This window comes from Callithrix jacchus, chromosome X (genome assembly GCF_049354715.1).
Source record: "Callithrix jacchus isolate 240 chromosome X, calJac240_pri, whole genome shotgun sequence".
Lineage (NCBI taxonomy): Eukaryota > Metazoa > Chordata > Mammalia > Primates > Cebidae > Callithrix > Callithrix jacchus.
Window position 1 is genome coordinate 49,106,287 of NC_133524.1, and position 23,984 is coordinate 49,130,270.

At 47.2% G+C, this 23,984-nt stretch overlaps 1 protein-coding gene, 1 non-coding gene and 1 pseudogene across 4 annotated transcripts; 1 reads left to right on the top strand and 2 right to left on the bottom strand.

Annotated features, from left to right (window-relative positions):
* Positions 1-42: 42 nt before the first annotated feature.
* On the top strand, positions 43-22,184 carry TBC1D25 (TBC1 domain family member 25). 3 transcript variants are annotated; one of them, XM_054251065.2, is made up of 6 exons: positions 43-134; positions 5,912-6,021; positions 8,805-8,959; positions 19,852-19,979; positions 20,116-20,304; positions 20,575-22,184. In XM_054251065.2, exons 1-6 carry the CDS (start codon positions 96-98, stop codon positions 21,931-21,933), a joined length of 1,980 nt encoding a protein of 659 aa, XP_054107040.2. In that variant the 5' UTR covers positions 43-95; the 3' UTR covers positions 21,934-22,184. The 3 variants fall into 3 exon arrangements, with proteins under 3 accessions (XP_054107040.2, XP_078219295.1, XP_002762882.1); XM_078363169.1 differs by lacking the exon at positions 43-134 and adding an exon at positions 4,321-4,537 and having other exon boundaries at positions 5,912-6,092; XM_002762836.6 differs by lacking the exon at positions 43-134 and adding an exon at positions 4,321-4,537.
* Positions 624-1,273, bottom strand: LOC100398833 (coiled-coil-helix-coiled-coil-helix domain-containing protein 2 pseudogene; annotated as a pseudogene).
* Positions 22,185-22,661: 477 nt separating the features above from the next.
* On the bottom strand, positions 22,662-22,762 carry LOC118150848 (small nucleolar RNA U13). Its single transcript, XR_004738977.1, has one exon. It is a non-coding gene; the product is annotated as a small nucleolar RNA U13 (small nucleolar RNA).
* Between the last annotated feature and the right edge of the window lie 1,222 nt (positions 22,763-23,984).

Here is a 23,984-nt window from a genome sequence, read left to right on the forward strand (position 1 = left end):
GATCTGAGCTAGCAAGGTCAGCCCCTCACCATGTGATGCCCTGCTCTGCCTCACTACTCTACAGAGAGGCCCCACCAGCAGAAGGCCCTCACCAGATGTTACCCCTTGACCTTGGACTTCCCAGCCTCCAAACTGTAAGACATAAATTTCATTTCCTTCCCTCCTTCCTTCCTTCCTTCCTTCCTTCCTTCCTTCCTTCCTTCCTTCCTTCCTTCCTTCCTTCCTTTCCTTCTCTCTCTCTCTCTCTCTCTCTCTCTCTCTCTCTCTCTCTCTCTCTCTCTCTCTCTTTCTTTCAGACAGGGTTTCACTCTGTTACCCAGACTGGAGTGCAATGGCACAATCACAGCTCACTGCAGCCTCAAACTTCTGGGCATAAGCAATCCTCCTCCCTCAGCCTCTTAAGTTGCTAGGACAACAGGCATGTGGCCACGCCCAGCTAATTTTTTAATTATTTGTACAGACAGGAGCTTGCTATGTTCCCGAGGCTGGTCTTGAACTGGCCTCAAACAATCCTCCCACCTTAGCCTCCCAAATTTCTTTTTTTTCACATCTGGGAAGAAAATCACTTTATTCTGATTAACTCACAAAGAATAAAATCATAACAGCTGGTTTAAGGAGGCCACACAAACATTTGACCAGCTCCAAATTCTACAGAGTAGGAACACCCCCTTCCATTTCAATTCTGAAGCAAGGAAGCTAGGAATGACAGGAGAGGTTTAACTGATGGCTACACTTTATACCTTCACTATTAATTAAATTTTTATGTTAACTTGGTTATGAGAGCTGGTTTTCCATTTCTCCAGTTTGAACTTCTTGATTAGGCCAATTCGTTTGCAAGTCGGCACTGTTTCAGCACCTCACTGAAACCCTCACAGAGCTTGATGTCGCCTTAGTTCTGGGCGCACTCCAAGAACTGTTTGATCTCACAGAAGCAAGGCTGCTGCTGCTGTGCCAGCTGGGTTCCCTGAGGCTCCTGGTAAGTGATGTCAGGCCTTGCAGGCTCAGGATCACTTCCTCCACTGAAGCCCCCAGTAATGGCATGGCCCAGTGTGTGCCCCACAGCAGAGCCCACAGCCACGCCAGCTGCAGTGGTTGCCATCTGGGACAGCAGACCTGGCTGCCGGGGCGCAGCAGCAGGAGAGCCAACTGCAGAGGAGGGTGCCGCTGCTGGTGGCTGAGCGGCTGGTGTTGGCCTGGGCGCAGCTCTTATCTGAGGGGCCCGGCTGGCCGGAGGGGCCATGCGGGAGGTGCGGCTTCAGCTTCCACGTGGCATCCTAGCTATGGGGCTGCTTGGCCTTTAGACGTGCAATAACCAGCCAAATTTCTTTATAAATTACCCAGTCTTGGGCATTTGATTATAGCAACAGAAAAATGGACTAAGATACTACCTCATAGGGTTTTTATGCAGATTATTAGAATTAATTTATGTAGACTGCCTAGCATACACTTTGTATTTGTTGCATGGAAGAATGAATAAACAAAAGAGAAAGTTCTCCCCAGGACTATGGCAGGGACTTCCTTTTTTATCTCCTTGCTTCCAGTATCTTTCTATCCAAGTCTCTCCCCAGGACTAAGACAGAGGCATCTGACCACATCATATACCCCTGTCTAAACCTTTGCCCCAGTGCCCTCAGGATCGATTCCAAACTCCAGGCTAATGCTTTGCACATCCCACCCCATGATAAATAAAAAGCAGACTCTTAGTCCTTGTTTCCATCAGAAAATCCAGCCATGTTATAGGTGATTTTGACTCTAAGTACGTGGAGCAAGAGAGACATGCCCATAACCCTCTTCTGGCTTTCAGAGAAAATCTCCATTATTTATACCTTCTAAAAATAGAGATATCTATTTAATATTAATACCAAGGCAACATATTATTTTAAAAGACACCAAAATAGAATTGTAGACTTGCCTAAAAAGTTAACCTTAAGGGTAGCATCCATATGACACAGACACAATAGTTGAAGTGCTAATATCTTACAAGACTCCATTGTTGGAAATAACATTTGTAAGTGCAGCTTGTATTTTGTCCAAATCACACCCATGTTGTGCAATGAAGTGGGAAGAGTGCCTTTTTGCATTTTGCCATACATAAAGTTTCTCAGAAAAGTCTAAGATATATTCAGCAAATCAGCCAATATCTAGTAGACATACACTGTTTAAGAACAGGACCAACCTTAACATGTTATGAAGATTAAGACAAAAGCAAACTTTTGTGGGTTTTTATTTTGAATTGGGGTCTCTGTCACCCAGGCTGGAGTGTATTGGCATCATCACAGCTCCATTGCAATCTGGACCTCCCAGGCTCAAGCAGTCCTCCCACCTCAGCCTCCTGAATAGCTAGCAGCACAGGTGCACACCACCACACACAGCTAATTTATTTTTAAAAATTGTAGAAACAGGGACTTCCTATGTTGTCCAGGCTGGTCTCAAACTCCCTGGCTCAAGTGATCCTCCCACCTCAGCCTCCCAAAGTGCTGGGATTACAAGTGTGAGCCACTGTGCCCGACTCAGTTTATTTTTTAAAATTTTTCTTCATTTATTCTTGGCTTCTTGCATTCATTGTTTGGAGCACTATGTGCTCAGCACATTACTAAGCTTTTTGCATGCTCTGCTGGGCATTTCCCATTTGCTGTTCCAGATCCATTATCCACCCTGCTCTGGGACCACAGGAAGCTGATCTTTTACAGATGGTATCATTTAGGCTCCATTGATTGGTTCATAGTTGAGGCTGGCCACTTCTCTTTTAATGGGTCCCTGGCAGTCAGTACCAACATTTTAGTCAGGTTTCAAAGAAATCTCTAGACTAAGCTGGACAGAGGCTCTTCCAATGATTTAGTGATTCCCCAAGATCTGAGAATGTGAAACTTGGAAAAGGGACACAAAGACCGGGGGTCCTTTGAGCTGGTTCCATAATGGCAGAGCTTTAGAGACATGCTGCTGAGCTCCCTGGGGTTGTCTTGCTTTCTGTCCTCTGAAGGCTTGATTGTTAACTTCTCCCTGGGTTTCAGTTAGAAGCATTAGTGTCCTTCCTGGAGTGGAATTACCTGTAAGTTTTCCTCCTAGTTATATAAACTTGGGAAAGTATGATCTAGTCAAGTTTCAGACAATGGCAAACTAAAAAGCTAGAACTCCAGAGAGCATAAAAATGTTTTTTGGGGATAAATTATTTAATGAAGTATAACATTCATACAGAAAGTACAAAAATCATCAATGTACAAAATCTCCATGAATTTTCACAACGCATAAAACATTTTCCTTTTTCTTCTTTATCTGATTTTACTAAGTCGAGGTGTAAATTATTAATTTTTTTTTAGACAGGGCCTTGCCCTGTGATACAGGTTACTGCAGTGGTGTGATCATGGCTCACTGCAGCCTTGACTTCCTAAGCTCAGCTATCCTGCCGCTTCAGCCTCCGGAGTAGCTGGGATTGCAGGCGTGCGCCACCACGTCCAGCTAATTGTTTATTTTTTTTGTTAGACAGGGTCTTGCCGTGTTTCCCAGGCTGCTCTAGAACTCCTGGGCTCAAGCGATCCGCTCGTCTCGGCCTCCCGAAGTGCTGAGATTGTAAGGCGTGAGCCACTGCGCCCTGCCGAGTATATTTTTTAAAACACTTTGATCGGGGTCGGTGCTCACACCTGTAATCCCCACACTTTGGGAGGCCAAGACGGGCAGATCACTTGAGGTCAGGAGTTCGAGACCAGCCTGGGCAACACGGCTAAACCCGGTCTCTACAAGAAATACACAAATCGGCTGGGTGTGGTGGCGCGCACCTGTAGTCCCAGCTACTCGGGAGGATGAGGCGGAAGGATCGCTTGGTCATAGCTCACTCTGAAGCTACAGTGAGCTGTGATCGCGCCATTGCACTCTATCTTGGGTGACAGAGCGAAACCTTGCCTCCAAAAAAAAAAAGGATTTTTTTCGGTTCAGTGGGTTCATTTAAAGCGAGGGCCAACGGTATTTGAAATATATGACATAATCTGTCAGCAGAGGCATGAGGCAACGTGAGGCGGGGTGTGGGGTCTGACGTCATCACGCAGCAGCTTCCTTTCCCCGCCCATTTCTCTCGGCGAACGAGGTTTAACACCTTTGTGAATACGGAAGTAGACTGTCAAAACAACCAAACCGTGGGCCTGGGGGAGGCGGGGCCTCAGTAGGCGTCTGCTCGCTAGCTGAAATAAAGCAAAACGCCCTACTTTTGAGGGGCGGGACTCCTGACAACAGTACTCGGCGCAGGCGCAGAGGCGACCTCAAGGCAGGGCTGGGTGGGCGGGGCGGTGAGGGAGGAGGTTCGCGCCGTACCCTCTGCGCCTGCGCCCTGGTGCGAGGTGGGGCGGCGGGCTTCAGTACAGTAGAGTGCGCGCCGGGTTGGGGGCCAACTGTCTGCCGTCACCCTGAGACGGGCGGTGACGGGATGGCGGCAGCCTCCGGGGCCTCGGACTTGTCTGGCTCCGGAGCGCCCCCGCCCGGCGTGGGAGCTCAGGCGGCGGCGGCCGCTGAGGAGGAGGAGCGAGAGGTGGTGCGGGTCCGAGTCAAGGTGAGGCTGGCGGAGAGTCGGCCCAGCAGCTGGGGCATCCCAGGGGATGGGGAAGCGGTGGCTGTCATAGGATAGAGGGCGGGAGCTGAGATTTGGGACAAAACCTGAGCGATGAAGCTTGAGGGCTAAGTGATGGTGGCGAGGAGGAGGGAGGGCCTGAGTGCCTTGGAACCTTAGCGCTGTACCTAAGGTTCTGAAAATGGAGAGACAGAGGTCTATGGGAAGAATGGGTGGAGCTTATGGACAGAGGGGAGGGGCTATGGGGCGGGAGGAGGGGCCGTAGTAGTTGAGGGTGGGGTTCTGAGGTATGAGAAGATGCTGGCCGTGGAGTCAGTCAACTCATAAGTGTTGAGAGTGCACTTATGAGCAAGTCCCCACTTTGATGAGCTGATGGGCTCGTGGGAGGAGCCAAAGAAATGAGATGCTTCGAACACTGAAATAATTAAAAAGGTTATGAACTAGGGAGTCACTTTAGCCAAGATTGTACGGGAAAATCCCCAGAGTATTGAAGGAGCAGAGCCCTGAATAAAAGTAGTCAGCCATGTGCATATTAGAAGGGAAGAGTATTCTAGGCAGAGGGAATAACAAGGGCAAAGGCTAGGGGATGGGAATGAGCTTGGCATGTTTCCGTAGGTCCCTGATTGCTGGAGTGGAAAGAAGGAGGGGAAGAGTGGTAGGAGGTGAATAAGAGAGCTAAGACAGAGGCAGATCACCAAAGGCCTTTGGTGCGATGTTGAAGAAGAACGCTGTTGCAATAGTTCCAGCAAACGATGGTGGCTCCAACCAACCAGTGGCACTGGCAGTGATGAGAAGAGGGCCCACACATCACTTCAGTGTAATAGAGCTCTAAGGTAGAAGTTTGACATTCAGAAAAAAGATGATGCCTGAGCTGGGAGTGAACCACGTGAAGGAAGTGGGAGGGATGTTCCAGATAGGGGGATCAGCACAGTCACTGGCCTGGAGTCAGGATGGGTTCAAGGTAACTTCTAACAGCTTGGTACTACCAGAGTGTAAAGTTCAAGAAAAAACTGGTGATAGGCTGGCTGGGGCCCTAGGGTTGGCATTGAAGAGATTTAAGCAGGGGAGTGTTGTAGGTAGATGTGTTAGATTGGTTGCAGCATCATAGAGGACTGATTTAACAGCAGCCAGACTGGACATGGTGATTCTGGCAACCATAGTTGAAGGGATATAGAAGAGGGATTGGGGGCCTGAACCCTTGCAGTAGCCTCCTCCTCACTGGACACTGTGGTCCAGAACACCTGCCTTGATCTGGCCCCTGGCACCTCTCTGACTTTACCTTCTGCCACTCTGCACCTCACTCTTCAGCATGGTGATGAGGCTCCTATTGGCCTACCCCATGTCTTCTCTCCCTAGAAATGTGAGAGCTTCTTGGCGCCGGAGTTCCGCTCTTTTGCTGTAGATCCCCAGATCACCTCACTCGACGTGTTGCAGCACATCCTCATCCGAGCCTTTGATTTGAGTGGGTGAGTGGGAAGATGCTGGGGACTGGCCAGTAGGCCACCCACCTCTACAGTGGTTGTCTGGCCTTTGTTTGGTAGGGTTTTTGTTTATTTTGCTACTACAAATAATCCCAGAGTGAACAGCCACATATGCATGTCTTAGAGTACAGTAGTCTCCTTTTATCTGTGGTTTTGCTTTCTGCAGTCAACCTCAGTCTGCAAATATTACATACAATAAGATATTTTGAGAGAGAGAGAGAGACCACATTCATATTACTTTTATTACAGTTTACTGACAGTCCCCAACTTACAATAACTGGACTTAGGATTTGTCTACTTTACAACGGTGCAAGTGATATGCATTCAGTAGAAACTGTACTGTGAGCGCCCAGCCATTCTGATTTTCACTTTCAGTAGTGTTCAATAAATTACAAGACATATTCAACACTATTATAAAGCAGGCTTTGTATGTTAGATGTTTTTGCCCAACTATAGGCCGATGTAAGTGTTCTGAGCACGTTTAAGGTAGGCGAGGCTAACTTCTGATGTTTGGTAGGTTAGATATGTTAAATGCATTTTCTTTTTTTTGAGATGGAGTCTCGCTATCACCCAGTCTGAAGGGTAGTGACACGATCTCGGCTTACTGCAGCCTGCACCTCCTGAGTTCAAGTGATTCTCCTGCTGCAGCCTCCCAAGTAGCTGGGACTACAGGCATGCACAACTACACCCAGATAATTTTTTTTTTTTGAGACAGAGTTTTGCCCTTGTACCCCAAGCTGCTGTGCGATGGTGTGATCTCGGCTCACTTCAACCTCTGCTTCCTGGGTTCAAGTGATTTTCCTGCCTCAGTCTCCTGAGTAGCTGGGATTACAGGCACCCACCACCACACCTAGCTAATTTTTGTATCTTTAGTAGAGACGGGGTTTCACCATATTGGCCAGGCTAGTCTCAAACCCCTGACCTCAAGTTATCTGTCCGCCTTAGCCTCCCAAAGTGCTAGGATTATAGGTGTGAGGCACCACAGCCAGCGCCAGATAATTTTTTGAACTTCTCTTTTTTTTTTTTTTTTTTTGAGACAGAGTGTCACTCTGTTACCCAGGCTGGAGTACAGTGGCCTGATCTTGGCTCACTGAAGCCTCTGCCTCCTGGGTTCAAGCGATTCTCATGCCTCAGCCTCCTGAGTAGCTGGGATTACAGGTGTGTACCACCACACGCAGCTAATTTTCACCATGTTGGTCAGGCTGGTCTGAACCTCCTGACCTCAAGTGATCTACCCACCTTGGCCTCCCAAAATGTTGGGATTACAGGCATGAGCCTCTGTGCCCGGCCAATTTTTTTTATCTTTAGTAGAGACGGGGTTTCACCACGTTGCCCAGGGCAGTCTCAAAGTCCTGAGCTCAAGTGATCTGCCCACCTCAGCCTCCCAAAGTGCTGGGATTACAGATGAGCCACTTTGCCCAGCCAAATGCATTGTCAAGTTACAGTATTTCCAATTTATGATGCGTTTATTGGTATTTAACTATCATAAATCAAAAAGCATTTGTATTGTCATAATTGTTCTATTATTGTTAATCTCTTACTGTGCCTAATTTATCAATTAAACTTTATCATAGGTATGTATATATGTGAAAAAAACATAGTATATATAGGGCTTGGTACTATTTTCGGTTTCAGGCATCCACTGTGGGGTCTTGGAATGTATCCCCTGCAGATAAAGAGGGACCACTGTATTTGGAAACGTCCAGTCATGGAATAAATTCCTAGCAGTAGCATTGCCGGGTAAAAGGGTATTTGCTTTATAAAGTTTTAATGGGTGTTTCCAAAATGCTCTCCAGACAGGTTTTACCAATTTATGATCTCACCAGCGGCACATAAAATTCCTGTCTCCCTCACACCCTCACAAATACTGGCTACCGTAAAACTGCAAAATTTGCCAACCTGATAGCTGAAAAGTGGTGTCTCTTGGGGTTAGATGTGATGGTCATTTTGGTTCTGGAGGAATACCTGCCCATGGTGAGAAGTTCAAACTGTACAAAATTGTTGGGTATTTAGGATTCGTCTGTGGTTAGTATCTAGGTGAGTATCACGCAACAAACTTCTTTGCATAGTTGCATAAGTATAGCTGAAGAATAAATTCTTATTTGACTTTTTTTTTTACTTTCTTACATAAACATTTTTGTTGTGAAAAATAACAAAGATTGCTTTATTTTTATATGTAGTAAGAAGGTTGCTGTCTTCCTACTTCTGTCCCCCATCTATCCTGTTACTGTCCCCATAGGGGACCAACTTTTTTTTTTTTTTTTGTGATGGAGTCTTGCTCTGTCACCGAGGCTGGAGTGCCATGGGACGATCTTGGCTCACTGCAACCTCCACCTCCTGGGTTCAAACGATTCTCCTGCCTCAGCCTCCTGAGTAGCTGAGAATACACTTGCACCACCACACCCGGCTAATTTTTTTGTATTTTTAGTGTAGACAGGGTTTCACCAAGTTGGCCAGGCTGGTCTCAAACTCCTAACCTCAGGTGATCCACCCACCTTGGCCTCCCAAAATGCAGAGATTATAGGCATGAGCCACCGCACCTGGCCAACATTTACCAGTTTCCAATGTGACCTCCAATGTGTGTTTGTGTAACAAAGTGGATATAAATGACTTCACCTCAGGCTGTCCATAATCCTTGGCACAGTCCCTTGCACATAGTAGGAAGTTGTTTTCAACACCATCTATATTACCTTCCTTGTTTTGGAAACTGTCCCTGAGGTCTCCAGGGCACCAGTGGCCCTGCGATCTCCCTCGTATCCTCTGTCCAGGAAGAAGAACTTTGGCATCAGCTACTTGGGCCGGGACCGGCTAGGACAGGAAGCTTACCTCTCACTCCTATCTGACTGGGACCTCAGCACAGCCTTTGCTGCTGCCTCCAAACCTTACCTGCAATTGCGCGTAGATATTCGGCCCTCGGAGGACAGTGAGTACCCAGTGCCCCTGGGAGCTCTGCTCTGGGTTCCCCATAGGGTGATGTCACCCCTCACAATATACTCTCTCACAGTGGGATGGGCAGCAAGTTATCCTAAGTATAGATCCTGGCTCAGCCACTAGGCCTCTGTTTCTTCACTTGTAAAGAGAAAGTTGTATCTTAGAACCATTGTGAGGATTAGATGGGGAAATTCATATAAAATGCCTGGAACAGTGCATGACTGCATAATGAAGGCTCAGAAAGTGTTATAATAATGATAATTATTAGAAAGCTCTAATATAATTATATTGTATTATACTATTATAACCTAGTAATGTATGTTTTAATTATATATAATAGAAATTTATAATATATAACAGGATAGCTTTAGCATCATGTATTTCAGTTATAATACCTAAATGTAACAATGCATGTTATAATAATGCTAGGTGTGTTTATTCATTCCCTCATTCTGCACCCATATTCATTTGTTTGTGTTCTTGCTCACTCATTCATTTGTTCCCTTGACCTCTCAGCCACTTTTTCTTTTCTCATCTTTGTTCCTCCACTCTTGCCTATTCTGGTCCCTGCGAGCAAACAGATAAATTAAGACATGGTCTCAACATTTGATTACAGACCATACGTTAGATAATTGTATTGTGTCGCTATTAAATTTCCTGGGTGTGTGTCGTAGTCATTTTGTGCTACTATAACAGACTACCACAGACTGAGGAATTTGTAAAGAAGAGAAGTTAATTTCTTACAGTTCAGAAGACTGGGAAATCCAAGATCAAGGTGCTGGCAGGTTGTGTGTCTGTTGAGGGCTTTCTTGCTGTGTTCTCACATGAAAGGAGCAGAAGAGAGTGAACACACACCCTCAACCCCTTTTAAGAGCCCTAATCCACCAGATGTGGTAGTTCACGCCTGTAATCCCAGCACTTTGGGAGGCTGAGGTGGGCAGATCACCTGAAGTCAGGAGTTTGAGACCATCCTGACCAACATGGTGAAACCCTGTCTCTGCTAAAAAAAATATAAAAATCAGCCAGGTGTAGTGGCGCATAACTGTAATCCCAGCTACTCGGGAGGCTGAGGCACGAGAATTACTTGAACCTGGGAGGTGGAGGTTGCAGTGAGCCAAGATCGTGCTCAGAGTGAGACTTCATCTCAAAAACAAAAAAGAGCCCTAATCCCATCCATGAGAGCTCTACCCTCATGACTTAATCACCTCTTAAAGGCCTCACCTCTTAATATGATCACACTGGTAATTAAATTGCAGCACATGAATTTGAGGGGAAACATTCAAACCATAGCAGTGTGGTACTGGTATCATATCTACTGAAGGAAAATGTCCTTGTTCTTGGGAAAAACACAGTTAAGTATGAAGGGGTAAAATGTCATGGCGTCTGCAAATAACTTGGCAAAAATAATATGTTTATATACAGAGAGAGCTAAAGCAAATGTGGCCCCAAAAAATGTTAATAGGGGATCTAGATGAAGTATGTATGGGTGTTCAGTGTATTCTTTTAACTTTATTATAGGGTATGAAATTTTTTTTGTTTTTGAGACGGAGTCTTCCTCTGTCACCCAGACTAGAGTGCAGTGGCACAATCTCAGCTCACTGCAGCCTCTGCCTTCCAGGTTCAAGCACTTCTCCTGCCTCAGCCTCCCAAGTAGCTGGGATTACAGGTGCCTGCTACTGCACCCGGCTAATTTTTGTATTTTTAGTAGAGATGGGGTTTCATTATGTTGGCCAGGCTGGTCTCGAACTCCTGACCTCGTGATCCACCCGCCTTGGCCTCCCAAAGTGCTGGGATTACAGGCATGAGCCACTGCACCCGGTCTTGAAATTGTTTTAAATAGTCGTGGAGTGGAAGATGTGATTCCCAGCCTCAAGGAGCTCACGTGCCCATTTGGGATGATTGGGGCACTTTATTGATGTCATAATGACATATAAATAGTTAATGTATATTGAACACTTAGGGCCATTCTGTGCACATAATATTTTTTCATCGAATTGTGAAACTAATCCTATAGGATAGGGACAATAATTTTCCCCATATTATAGATGAGGAAACTGAGGCTCAGAGAGGTGGCAGGACTCGTCCCAGTCATATAGACAATAAGTGGAAGAGCAGGATTTGAACCCAGGCAGTGGCTGAACTGGCTCGTTCTTAACCATTTAATTCTACAACATTTTGGACTTGTTAAAATTGGCAACTTTGCAAAAAAGAGACAGATGAGAGAGAGAAACAAGAGTCAGAGGGAAAGATAGTGACAGAGATGGGCAGGAAGCCAAATAGGAAAAGATAGGTAGACACACGGGAACCTCTGCCACTGAGTAGCCATCTGCTTATATCAGTCACTTAACTAATTACCTGGGCCTTGTTTTCCTCACCTGTAAAAGAGACACAGTAACACTATTTCGGTAAAAAAATCAAATCTGCGTGGCTGATAAACATGTGGAGAAAATCCCAAGTTCATGAGAACCGGGACTAATGCAGAGAGACAGTCACCCAGGAGTCTGGCAGGAATACATCTTTAAAAGGTTTTCTTTTTAGGCCAGACACAGTGGTTCATGCCTGTAATCCCAGCAGTTTGGAAGGCCGAGGCAGGCAGATCACCTGAGGTCAGGAGTTTGAGACCAGCCTGGCCAACATGGCAAAACCCTCTCTCTACTAAAAATACAAAAAATTAGCTGGGCGTGGTGGCAGGCGCCTGTGAACTTCGCTACTTGGAAGGCTGAGGCAGGAGAATTGCTTGAACCCAGGAAGCGGAGGTTGCAGATCTCAAGACTGCACTCCAGCCTGGGCGACAGAGCGAGACTCTGTCTCAAAACAAAAACAAAAACAAAAAAAGTGGCACAATCTCAGCTCACTGCAACCTCCGCCTCCTGGGTTCAAGCGATTCCCCTGCCTCAGCCTCCCGAGTAGCTGAGACTACAGGTGTGGACCACCATGCCCAGCTAATTGTTTTTGTATTTTAGTAGTGATAGGGTTTCACCATGTTGGCCAGGATGGTCTCAATCTCCTGACCTCATGATCAGCTCACCTTGGCCTCCCAAAGTGCTGGGATTACAGGCAGGAGCCACCGCGCCCAGCTAATTGTTTTTTGTATTTCAGTAGAGACGGGGTTTCACCATGTTGGGAAGGATGGTCTCAATCTTCTGCCCTTGTGATAGGCCTGCCTCGGCCTCCCAAGTGCTGGGATTACAGGCGTGAGACACCACGCCCAGCCAAAAAGTTATCTTTTTAAAGAGGATGAGCAGCTGGGCATGGTGGCTCACACCTGTAATCCCAGCACTTTGGGAGGCTGAGGTGGGCAGATCAACTGAGGTCAGGAGTTCAAGACCAACCTAGCCAACACGGTGAAACCCTGTCTCTGCTAAAAATACAAAAATTAGCCAGGCGTGGTGGTGGGCCCCTATAGTCCCAGCTACTCAGGAGGCTGAGGCAGGAGAATCACTTGAACCTGGTAGGAAGAGGTTTCAGTGAGCTGAGATCATGCCACTGCACTCCAACCGGGGCAACAGAGTGCAACTCCATCTCAAAATAAATAAATAAAGAGGATGAGCTTTCCAGTTTTTAATCAATTAGTTCTTTTCCTACTGTTTTCAGAAGCCCTCTGTCTTATTTACCAAATTCCTGCACATACATGGGTCTGTTTCTGAATTCCTAATTCTTCTATGTTGATCTTTTTTTAAAATTCTGAGCCAATTCTATGCTTTTTTTAATATATATATAAAGATGGGGTTTCACCATGATGGCCAGGCTGGTTTTGAGCTCCTGACCTCAAGTGATCCACCCACCTCAGCCTCCCAAAGTGCTAGGCTTACAGGCGTGAGCCAGTACACCTGGCCTTTTTTTTTTTTTTAATTCTATGCTTTTTTAATTATTATAGTTATTTATTTATTTATTTATTTATTTATTTATTTTGAGACAGGGTCTCATTCCATCATCCTGGCTGGAATGCAGTGGCCCGATCTCAGCTAACTGCAGCCTCCGCTTCCTAGGCTCAAGCAATCGTCCCACCTCAGCCTCCTGAGTAGCTAGGACTACAGGGGCATGCCACTATGCCCAGCTAATTTTTGTATTTTTTGTAGAGACAGGGTTTCGCCATGTTGGCTGAGTTTCATCTCATACTTTGGAACATCTTCCCCATCTATAAGCTTATACAAATAGCCTATCTTTTCTTCCACTATGCTTATTGTTTTCTTTTTTATGTATAAATCTTTACTCTGGCCAGGCACAGTGGCTCACGCCTGTAATCCCAGCATTTTGGGAGGCCAAGGCAGATGGATACCTTGAGGTCAGGAGTTCGAGACCAGCCTGGCCAACATAGTGAAACCCTGTCTCTACTAAAAATACAAAAATTAGCCAAGCATGGTGGCATGCGCCTGTAATCTCAGCTGCTCGGGAGGCTGAGGCAGAGAATCGCTTTAACTCAGGAGGCAGAGGCTGCAGTGAGCTGAGATCATGCCACTGCACTCTAGCCTGGGCAGCAGAGCGAGACTCCACCTCAAAAAAAAAAAAAATCTTATTCTATCAGCATTGTGATAAATAGACCCAGCTTTAAAAAAATTCAGATAGTCAATTATGCCAGCTTTATTTATTTATTTATTTATGAGACAAAGTTTCACTCATCGCCCAGACTGGAGTGCAGTTGTGTGATCTTGGCTCACTGCAACCTCTACCTCCCAGGTTCAAGCAATTCTCCTGCCTCAGCCTCCCAAGTAGTTGGGACTACAGGTGTCCACCACCATGCCTGGCTAATTTTTGTATTTTTAGTAGAGATGGTGTTTTGCCATGTTGGTCAGGCTGATCTCGAACTCCTGACCTCAGATGATATACCCGCCTCAGCCTCCCAAAGTTCTGGGATTAGAGGCGTCAGCCACTGTGCCTGGCCTGCCAGTATCACTTATTAAATAACACCTTTTCTGCAGTGATTCGAAATGCCACGTTTCTCATATATACAGTTCCCACATATGCATGCTTGGATTTATTTCTGGGCTTTCTGTTGCATTCTACCAACAGGCTCTATTTGTCTACTGCTATGCTAACACCATGTTATTTTTATGACTGGTTTTGTGGTCAATTTTAATAAGCTTTTGCCATCCTCCCACTGTTCTTTTTTTTTAGCTATTCTTAAATGTGAATTATTCTATAGAAACCTTAAGGAGCTGGGCGCGGTGGCTCACACCTGTAATCCCAGCACTTTGGGAGGCCGAGGCGGGTGGATCACAAGGTCAAGAGATTGAGACCATCCTGGTCAACATGGTGAAAACCCATCTCTACTAAAAATACAAAAAATTAGCTGGGCACAGTGGCACGTGCCTATAATCCCAGCTACTCAGGAGGTTGAGGCAGGAGAATTGCCTGAACCCAGGAGGTGGAGGTTGCGGTGAGCCGAGATTGCGCCATTGCACTCCAGCCTGGGTAACAAGAGCGAAACTCCGTCTCAAAAAAAAAAAAAAAGAAACCTTAAGGTAATTTTATCCAGTTCCAGGAAAACCCCCATTCAATTTCTGACTGGCATTGCACTGAGTTTATATATTAACTTAGGATTTGGGAAGTTTGACAATTTTATGATAAGGAAATGTTGTGTGTATCACAAATATAATGTAATACCAGAAGCAGGGGCTGGGCCAGCAGCTCATAATGAAACACTTAGATGTTTCTTCAGGGAAATGTGTGTATTTTCACACTATGTGGGTTATATAAAGACTATATATAGTTTCCTGTCAGTTCAGATCAGGTTTTGCTACTAGGTGAGTTTGTGCTTGTAGACATTCTTTGCCTGTTTTTTTTTTTTGAGATGGAGTCTTGCACTGTTGGGCTGGAGGGCAGTGGTGCCATCTCGGCTCACTGCAACCTCAGCCTCCCAAGTAGCTAGGATTACAGAAGCCTGTCACCATGCCTGGCTAATTTTTTTTTTTGTATTTTTAGTAGAGATGGGGTTTTACTATGTTGGCCAGGCTGGTCTCAAACTCCTGGCCTCTCAATCCGCCCGCATCAGCCTCCCAAAGTGCTGGGATTATAGGCATGAGCCACCATGCCTGGCTTCTTTGCCTGTTTTATTAATGGAATGAGGGGGTTGGTTTTTATCAGTGTAAAATGTCTCTTTTTATGTGAAATGCTTTTGGCCTTGAGTGGTGCTTTTTCTGACATTCCCATGGCTACTATTGTTTTCTGTGATTCTTTAATTTTTAGTCTTTTGTGTCACCCTGTTTCAGGTATATCTCTCATACCTCTCATAAAAACCTCATAGCAGAATTTGTGCTTTTTAAGACAACTGACATTGAAATTTTTTTTTTTTTGACACATAGTCTTGTTCTGTCACCCAGGCTGGAGTGTGGTAGTGCGATCTTGGCTCACTGCAGCCTCTGCCTCCCAGGTTCAAGCAGTTCTCCTGCCTCAGCCTCCCAAGTAGCTGGGATTACAGGCACATACCACCATGCACATCTAATTTTTGTATTTTTAGTAGAGACAAGGTTTTAGCATGTTGGCCAGGCTGGTCTTGAACTTCCAACCTTAGGTGATCCACCAGCCTTGGCCTCCCAAAGTGCTGGGATTATAGGCATGAGCCACTGCACCTCACCCCAACAATGAAATCTTTGACCACTTTTTTTCCTTTAATCTTTCCCACCCTTTCTGGCCTTTAAAATGGAGCTTTGGAACACTTCTAATTCTTAATCATTTTCTGGTCCCTAACCCTTAACTTCTAGGTTTTGCTTAGACAGCTTTAATTTTTTTTCTTTTTTCTTTTTTCTTTTTGAGATAGAGTCTTGCTCTGTTGCCCAAGCTGGAGTGCAGTGGCATGATCTTGGCTCACCACAACCTCCTCCTCCCAGGTTCAAACAATTCTCCTGCCTCAGCCTCCAGAGTTGCTGGGATAACAGAAGCATGCCACCACACCCAGCTAAATTTTTTATATTTTTAGAGACAGGGTTTCACCATGTTGGCCAGGCTGGTCTCGAACTTCTGACTTCAAGTGATCCACCTCCCTCAGCCTTCCAAAGGGCTGAGAGTATAGGTGTGAGCCACTGTGCCCAGCAATTTTTTTTTTTAATTCCAGGTTATCATTCTATTTTCTTACTAACCCACTAAGTAACTTATGTTTCGGGAATCCTAATGTAACATATATTACAAACCCCCAATCATGTTATCTTTGTCATTTTAACGATAAATATTAAAAAACCAGGGCCCTCCACCATTTACCTGCCTCTTTGTCTCTCCCTATCTTGAGCCCTTCTAGTCATACAGGAGTTATTTGCTCAGACAACTTCTTTCTTCTCCTCCAAAAGGGTGCATGGGTTAGATGTACTCTAATGGTCAAAAATGTTTTTCTTTGGCTGAATAGATCTGTACTGTCTTGGCTGGGGGCAGGGCCCTTGAATCCCAGGTCTTTCTTCTTAGTGTTCCACAGGTGCTGTGAGCCACTGTCTTACTGCTTCCAGGGTTATGGAGCAGAAGTCTGTTGCTTGTCTGACCTTTCCAATGTAAGCAGCCATTCTTTGTCTCTGAAAGCTGCAAGAGTTTTTCTTTTTCTTTACTTTTCTTTCTTTCTTTTTTTTTTTTTAGGCAGGTGTCTGTTGCCCAGGCTGGAGTATAGTAGCATGATCTCGGTTCACTGCAACCCCTGCCTCCCAGGTTCAAACGGTCCTCCCACCCACCTCGGCCTCCTGAGTTGCTGAGACTACAGGTGTATGTCACCATGCCTGGCTAATTTTTATATTTTTGGGTACAGACAGGGTTTTACCATGTTGCCCAGGCTGGTTTTGAACTCCTGGGCTCAAGTAATCCACCTGCCTCGGCCTCCTAAAGCGCTGGGATTAAGCTGGGCATGGTGGCTTATGCCTGTAATCCCAGCACTTTGGGAGGCTGAGGTGGGCAGATCACTTGAGCTCAGCAGTTCAAGACCAGCCTGGCCAACATGGTGAAACCCCATCTCTACTAAAAATACAAAAATTAGCCAGGTGTGGTGGTACACACCTGTAGTCCTAGCTACTCAGGAGGCTGAGGCAGGAGAATCAGTTGAACCCGGGAAGCAGAGGTTCCAGTGAGCTGAGATTGCACCACTGCACTGCAGCCTGGGTGACAGAGCAGGACTCCACCTCAAAAAAACAAAAATTCCTGGGATTACAGGCATGAGCTGTTGTACCCAGGCTAAGAGTTTTTCTTTATTCTTAGAATTTGGACATTTTGGGCTGGACGCGATTGTTCACTCCTGTAATCCCAGCACTTTGGGAGGCCAAGGTAGGCAGATCACTTGAGCTCAGGAGTTCAAGACAGGCCTGGCCAATGTGGTGAAACCCTGTCTCTGCTAAAAATACAAAAATTAGCCAGGCATGGTGGCGCGCCTCTATAATCCCAGCTACTCGGGAGGCTGAAGCAGGAGAATGGCTTGAACCCAGGAGGTGGAGGTTGCAGTGAGCTGAGATCATGCTCTTGCACTCCAGCCAGGTGACAGAGCAAGACCATCTCAAAAAAAAAAAAAAAAGAATTTGAGCTTTTCACCAATGTATGAATGGGGTGGGGGGGAGCTATTGTGTGTTGCTTGTTAGTTAATCCTATCTAAGACTTGGCGAGCCATTCCTTCATCTCAGAGAAATTTTCCTTCATACTTGTTCAGTTGTAACGTCTCCACCTGATCCTTTTTCTCCCCCTGCATTTCCTATTATTTCTATACTAGGTCTCCTGGACTTGGCATCCAAGTCTCTCTTCTTTTTCACTCAAATCATCAAGGCTTAGCTCCATGCCTTGCAGTGGTTCTTCTGTTTGAACTTTTAGACCATTACTGATTTTTCGTAATGTGACCTTCATTTTACCTGTTGAGTGTTTTAATGCTCTGATTAATGTTTTAGAAAGACCATTCTGGCAGCTGTTGGGAGAGATTGGAGAGGAACACAGAGGAAGTAGGGACTGATTAGGAGGCAGTTTCAGGTGAGAGATATGGTGGCTCAGACAGGGTGAGAAGATGGAGATGAGAGAACAGGTAGGATGGAAAAGTGCTTTACATGCAGAGGCCATAGGACTTGGCAGTGGTTTGGACCTGGGAGTTAAGAGTGGGAGGGGGTGGCCGGGCGTGATGGCTCATGCCTGTAATCCAAGCACTTTGGAGGCCGAGGTGGGTGGATCACCTGAGGTTGGGAGTTCAAGACCAGCCTGACCAACGTGGTGAAACCCCGTCTTGGTTAAAAAAAAAGAGAGAGAGTGGGAGGGGGGCAAAGATGTCTCTCAGGTTTCTGGTCTATTAAACAACTGAACAGGTGGAGATGCTGTTTGTTGAGACAAGGAGCAGAGGAGGAGGCTATGTCTAGAGTGGATCTTGGGCTCCTCTCTTTGGACCCCTTAGGTTTGCAGTGCCCCATGAGGCATCCAGGGAAAAGCAGTGACATCCAGACATGGCCTACGGTTTGTTTCCCTGCCCAGCTCTGTGGGAGAATTGGGCTCCATGGGAATGCTGCTTAAGGATGGTATTTGCTTGAAAATGACAGTGGCTTAAACAAATAGAAGTTGCTTGGTTTCACAGAATGGAGTTTGAAAGTTAGCCCCTTGGTCCGGGCGCAGTGGCTCGTGCCTGTAATCCTAGCACTTTGGGAGGCCGAGGTGGGTGGATAACCTGAGGTCAGGAGTTCGAGATCAGCCTGGTCAACATGGTGAAACCCCATCTCTACTAAAAATACAAAAAAATTAGCCAGGCATGGTGGCAGGCACCTGTAATCTCAGCTACTCAGGTGGCTGAGGCAGGAGAATTGCTTGAACCCAGGACACAGACGTTACAGTGAGCCGAGATTGTGCCACTGCACTCCAGCCTGGGCTACAGAGAGAGACTCTGTCGCAAAAAAAAAAAAAAAAAGAAAAGAAAACACGGCATACCTGTTCCACTGTTGCACAAATATTTTATTTCTATTCTAAAGTACGTCTGGGCTGTGGATTAGGGTGAATGAGGTTCAGATCCCAGCCCTACAATTTCCTGGCCGTAGAATCTTTGTCACTTACTATTTGCTCCAAACCTTTTTGTCATCGTCTGTAAAATGAGAATGGTAACATTAGTGTACACTGTTTGTGGGAGGAGGACTGGCAAGAATATGAGAATAGGAGTTGGAGCTCTTGAGCTTTGGGCTTGGCCTTCAAATTTCCACTCTTTCACTCACTAGCTAAGGGGACTTGGCCAAATGCCTTATCCCGACTGTGTCTGTTTCCTCATAGAGAGTCACAGTAATAGTAGTGCTCCACCAATAGGATTGTAGTGACTATTGCATGAGTCACTATTTCCAAAGAATTCGGAACAGTTCCTGACACATAGCACTATGGAGTGTTAGCTAGTATTATTTCTTATATTATTGTTGAGCGCTTGTCCTAGTGCTTGGCACATCGTAACTGCTCAATAAATATTACTTTATATCATTAAAATATTAGAGGCTGCCCAGTCATTTCCTGAGATACCTACTACAAACGAATTGTTTGTTTGTTTTTTAGATGGAGTCTAGCTTTGTTGCCCAGGCTAGAGTGCAGTGGTGTAATCTCAGCTCACTGCAACCTCTGCCTCCCAGGTTCAAGTGATTCTCCTGCCTCTACATCCCTAGTAGCTGGGATTATAGGCGTGTGCCATCACACCCAGCTAATTTTTGTATTTTTAGTAGAGACAGGGTTTCACTGTGTTGGTCAGTCTGGTCTCGAACTCCTGACCTCAGGTGATCTGCCCGCCTCAGCCTCCCAAAGTGCTGGGATTACAGGTGTGAGCCACCACACCTGGCCTTGATTTTGTTTTTTACATGATTTGGATGATACAGGAAGAGGGACTGGGAGTCATTGGTGGCCTGGCTTCAGTAGAAGGAGAGGAAGCCAGCCCTGAGGTCTGGGTTCTCATCCCCATTCTCATAGCACTTTGTTCTGTCTGCCCAGGCCCATTGCTGGAAGACTGGGACATAATCAGTCCCAAAGATGTCATTGGCTCCGACGTGTTGCTGGCTGAGAAACGATCATCACTGACAACTGCTGCCCTGCCCTTTACACAGTCCATCCTCACTCAGGTGTTTTCAGGGACCCTGGGGATCCAGCTGTGGTTGGAGGGCAGGGCCTACCTAGCACCCTGGTTCTGAGCATGCCGGTTGGAATCTGCCCCTAGTCCACACAGCTGATGGTAGCCTCCCTCCCTCCTTCTCATAGGTGGGCCGTACCTTGTCTAAGGTCCAACAAGTACTGAGCTGGTCGTATGGGGAAGATGTCAAGCCCTTCAAGCCACCCTTAAGCGATGCTGAGTTTCACACATACCTGAACCACGAGGGCCAGCTCTCCCGACCTGAAGAGTTGCGCCTGCGGATCTATCATGGTGGTGTGGAGCCCTCACTGCGAAAGGTGAGCATCCTCAGTCGTCTGTTGAGTCCATCACTGCTGTACTCATTAACAGCTCCTGAGACACATGCAGTCAGCCACACTGCTGTGGGTGGGGGTAGAGATGTTCCAAGGTAGGAAGCTCTCTTTCAGGAGGGGCAAGCAGTCAGAGGCCTAGCAGACTTATCAGAAGGAAGACAGAGGCCCAAGGCGGGTGGGTGGGTGGTGACTGACAGACACTGGGGCTTGGCTCATCTGGAGAACTCCAGCCTTACTCCTTTCACCCCTGGCCAGGTGGTGTGGCGGTACCTGTTAAACGTGTATCCAGATGGACTGACAGGCCGAGAGCGGATGGACTACATGAAACGCAAGAGCCGCGAGTATGAGCAGCTCAAGAGCGAGTGGGCCCAGCGAGCAAGCCCTGAGGACCTGGAGTTCATCCGCAGCACGGTCCTCAAGGATGTGCTGCGCACTGACCGGGCCCACCCCTACTATGCAGGGCCTGAGGATGGCCCACATCTACGGGCGCTGCACGACCTGCTCACCACCTATGCCGTTACCCACCCACAGGTGTCCTACTGCCAGGGCATGAGTGACCTTGCCTCACCCATCCTCGCTGTCATGGACCACGAGGGCCATGCCTTCGTCTGCTTTTGTGGCATCATGAAGCGTCTGGCCGCCAACTTCCACCCTGATGGCCGCGCCATGGCTACCAAGTTTGCACACCTGAAGTTGTTGCTGCGACACGCCGACCCTGACTTTTACCAATACCTACAAGAGGCAGGCGCTGATGACCTCTTCTTCTGTTACCGCTGGCTGCTGCTGGAGCTCAAGCGTGAGTTCGCCTTTGACGACGCCCTCCGCATGCTTGAGGTCACCTGGAGTTCGCTGCCCCCTGATCCTCCTGAACATGAGGTAGAGCTGGTTGGACCCCCCAGCCAAGCAGACACTGGTTTTGGTGGCCACAGGGGGTGGCCTGTGCGACAGAGGCACATGCTGAGGCCTGCCAGTGGAGGAGGTAGTACCTTTGAAGATGCTGTTGACCACCTGGCCACAGCCAGCCAGGGGCCTGGTGGTGGGGGGCGTCTCCTGAGACAAGCCAGCTTGGATGGTCTCCAGCAACTCAGGGATAACATGGGCTCCAGAAGGGGCCCTCTGGTCCAGCTGCCCCATCCAGCTGCCCTTATCAGCTCCAAGTCCCTCTCCGAGCCTTTATTGAACTCCCCAGATCCACTGCTCTCCTCCTTTTCCCACCCTGATTCCCCGTCTTCCTCATCTCCACCATCTACCCAGGAGGCCTCTCCCACTGGTGATATGGCTGTAGGATCCCCCATGATGCAAGAGGTAGGCTCCCCGAAAGACCCAGGAAAGTCCCTGCCACCCGTACCACCAATGGGCCTGCCCCCGCCCCAGGAGTTTGGCAGGGGAAACCCATTCATGCTGTTCCTCTGCCTGGCCATCCTGCTGGAACACCGCGACCACATCATGCGCAATGGGCTGGATTATAACGAGCTGGCCATGCACTTTGACCGCCTTGTGCGAAAACACCACCTAGGGCGCGTCCTGCGCCGGGCCAGGGCTCTCTTTGCTGATTATCTACAGTCAGAGGTGTGGGACTCGGAGGAGGGGGCTGAGGCCACAGCTACATCTTGATCAGGCTTTCTCTGGCCCTCCATTGGCACCACCAGATCTCCATTCTTTGCCATGAGGGCCAACACATGAGACCCCACCTCCCTGCCTGCCAGCCCTAGACCTGTTGGAGCATAGAGCCCTTCCTCCCCAGGTCTAAGTATGTGGGGCTCTGCTTTGGCACTGCCCCACGGAGGCCATGGCCTCTTTATTCTGTTTCTGTTGTTTTGTTTTTAACAACTATACTTTGCACACATAAAGGTCACTGTGTGGTCTGTGTGTTTCTCTGTCCCCTCCCTGGGTTTTGCTGTAGATGGAGCAAAGGGCCCCTCAGGGGCCCTTTACCTGATGGAGAGGAAATACTTCACTTGGTGGAGGGAGGCTCCAGCTTCCCCGCTGTGGTGGGGAGAGTGGATGCTGAGAATCGGTTCCCAAAGGTGAGCTCAAGTCAGGCACTGCTTGAGGAAGGCCTGAGTCTGTTTTTTGGTACATCCATCTGCCTGTAAGGGTCTGTATTATGTCTGTGAATATGTTTTCAGGACAGCCCCCTGGATGAAAGATAAGAGTTCTTGGCTCAAACAAGGGCAAGATTCATTACTGAGATTGGGAAGTATGGGCTACTTAGAAACACTAGACCAGCCACCCCTGCCATTCCACACGTCACCATTTCTAGGATCTTGACCTCTCTATGAGGTTTATGCACCAATGCTGGCAGCCCTGGGCAGGGGCCTTGGCCTCCTTTTTGTTTTCCACTTCAGACAGGTAACTGCAGATGTTAACAAGGTTTGAGGGAGGCATGTCTCACACGTGAGTGTGGAAGCCCAGTCATCACATTGTTGAATTACAAAAGGATCTAAGGCTCCTATTCTTGTCACTTGCTTTGGAGCCAGTTTGAAGGACTGTGGCCTAGCCATGCCTAGGGCCCTAAACTGGGATTCACCTCATGGTACCTGTCTTAACTATTTCAGCAATAGAAACCACTTATTTACCTTCTCCATCTCACTAATATGGACAAGCATCAAGCACTGATAAAGCTCAGGCCTTAATAGAAGTCACTTAGTTATTTGGAGGATAATGATCAAAAAAAAGGTCCTTTTTCCCACTGACATTCTCAGAGGATGGGACTCTCTCACAGGCCATGTGCGGTCATCTACAAAGGATGGGTGAGATAACTGGGGTCCTCCGGTCATGGTCTAGCCATGCCAGCTTCTCCCAAGTACCAACCAGGCTTGACCCTGCTTAGCTTCAGAGATCAGACAAGATCCAGCATATTCAGGACGGTATGGCTGTAGACCAGGCTGGGTTCTGGCCAGAAGCTGTTGCACCAGGCAATGCTGCCAAAGATGAGGAGGCATCAGGGCAGTCATCCCCTCTGCTGTTTGCCCCAAGAATGCCATAGAAAGCTGAGGATGACCCTTAAAAGGCTCCTGTCACCCCCAGTGTTGGGGGGAAGTTGACTATTCCTCAGATGAAAGCCCAGTCATTTGAAGAGCAAGACGTGACTATTCTGTGTCTAGGGAGCTCAAGCATTGGGGGTCTAATGAGTGCATTTTGTGGATATGGGCTCAGACTCCCCAAAGGACCACCCAACCTACGGGAGTGTCTGGCTTTCCAAGGTCATGAAATGTCTCTTGTCAGTAAACAGCTGATACCCTCTGGGATGCATTCTGTGATTAATGGAATCACAGAATGCATTCCAGACAAGCCAATTCTGTGGGCAGTAGTTTGGGACTTCTCAGGGACTGAAGAGTCCTTTCTGTGATTAGGAGGCTCAGATACCCTGAAGGGCAGAAACCTCTAATATTCCTCTAGGACACTTAGGGTTTATGATTTCTGCAAAGATGGCAGACAGCAAAGCTACTAATTCCTTTGCACGAAACCAACTCTGGAGAAACTAGAGAGGGAAACATGGGTTCCAGAATAGCAATGAGAGCCCCACGGGGAAATGGAAGGCTGTCTTTAACTGGTGTGTGTTTTGAGTGGTGGGGATGGCCAGAGGCAGCAAATAGAGCATAGGATAGGTTAGGGAAAAAGAGATTTAAGTTCTGGCTCTCACCTCTTCCCTATATTGCCTT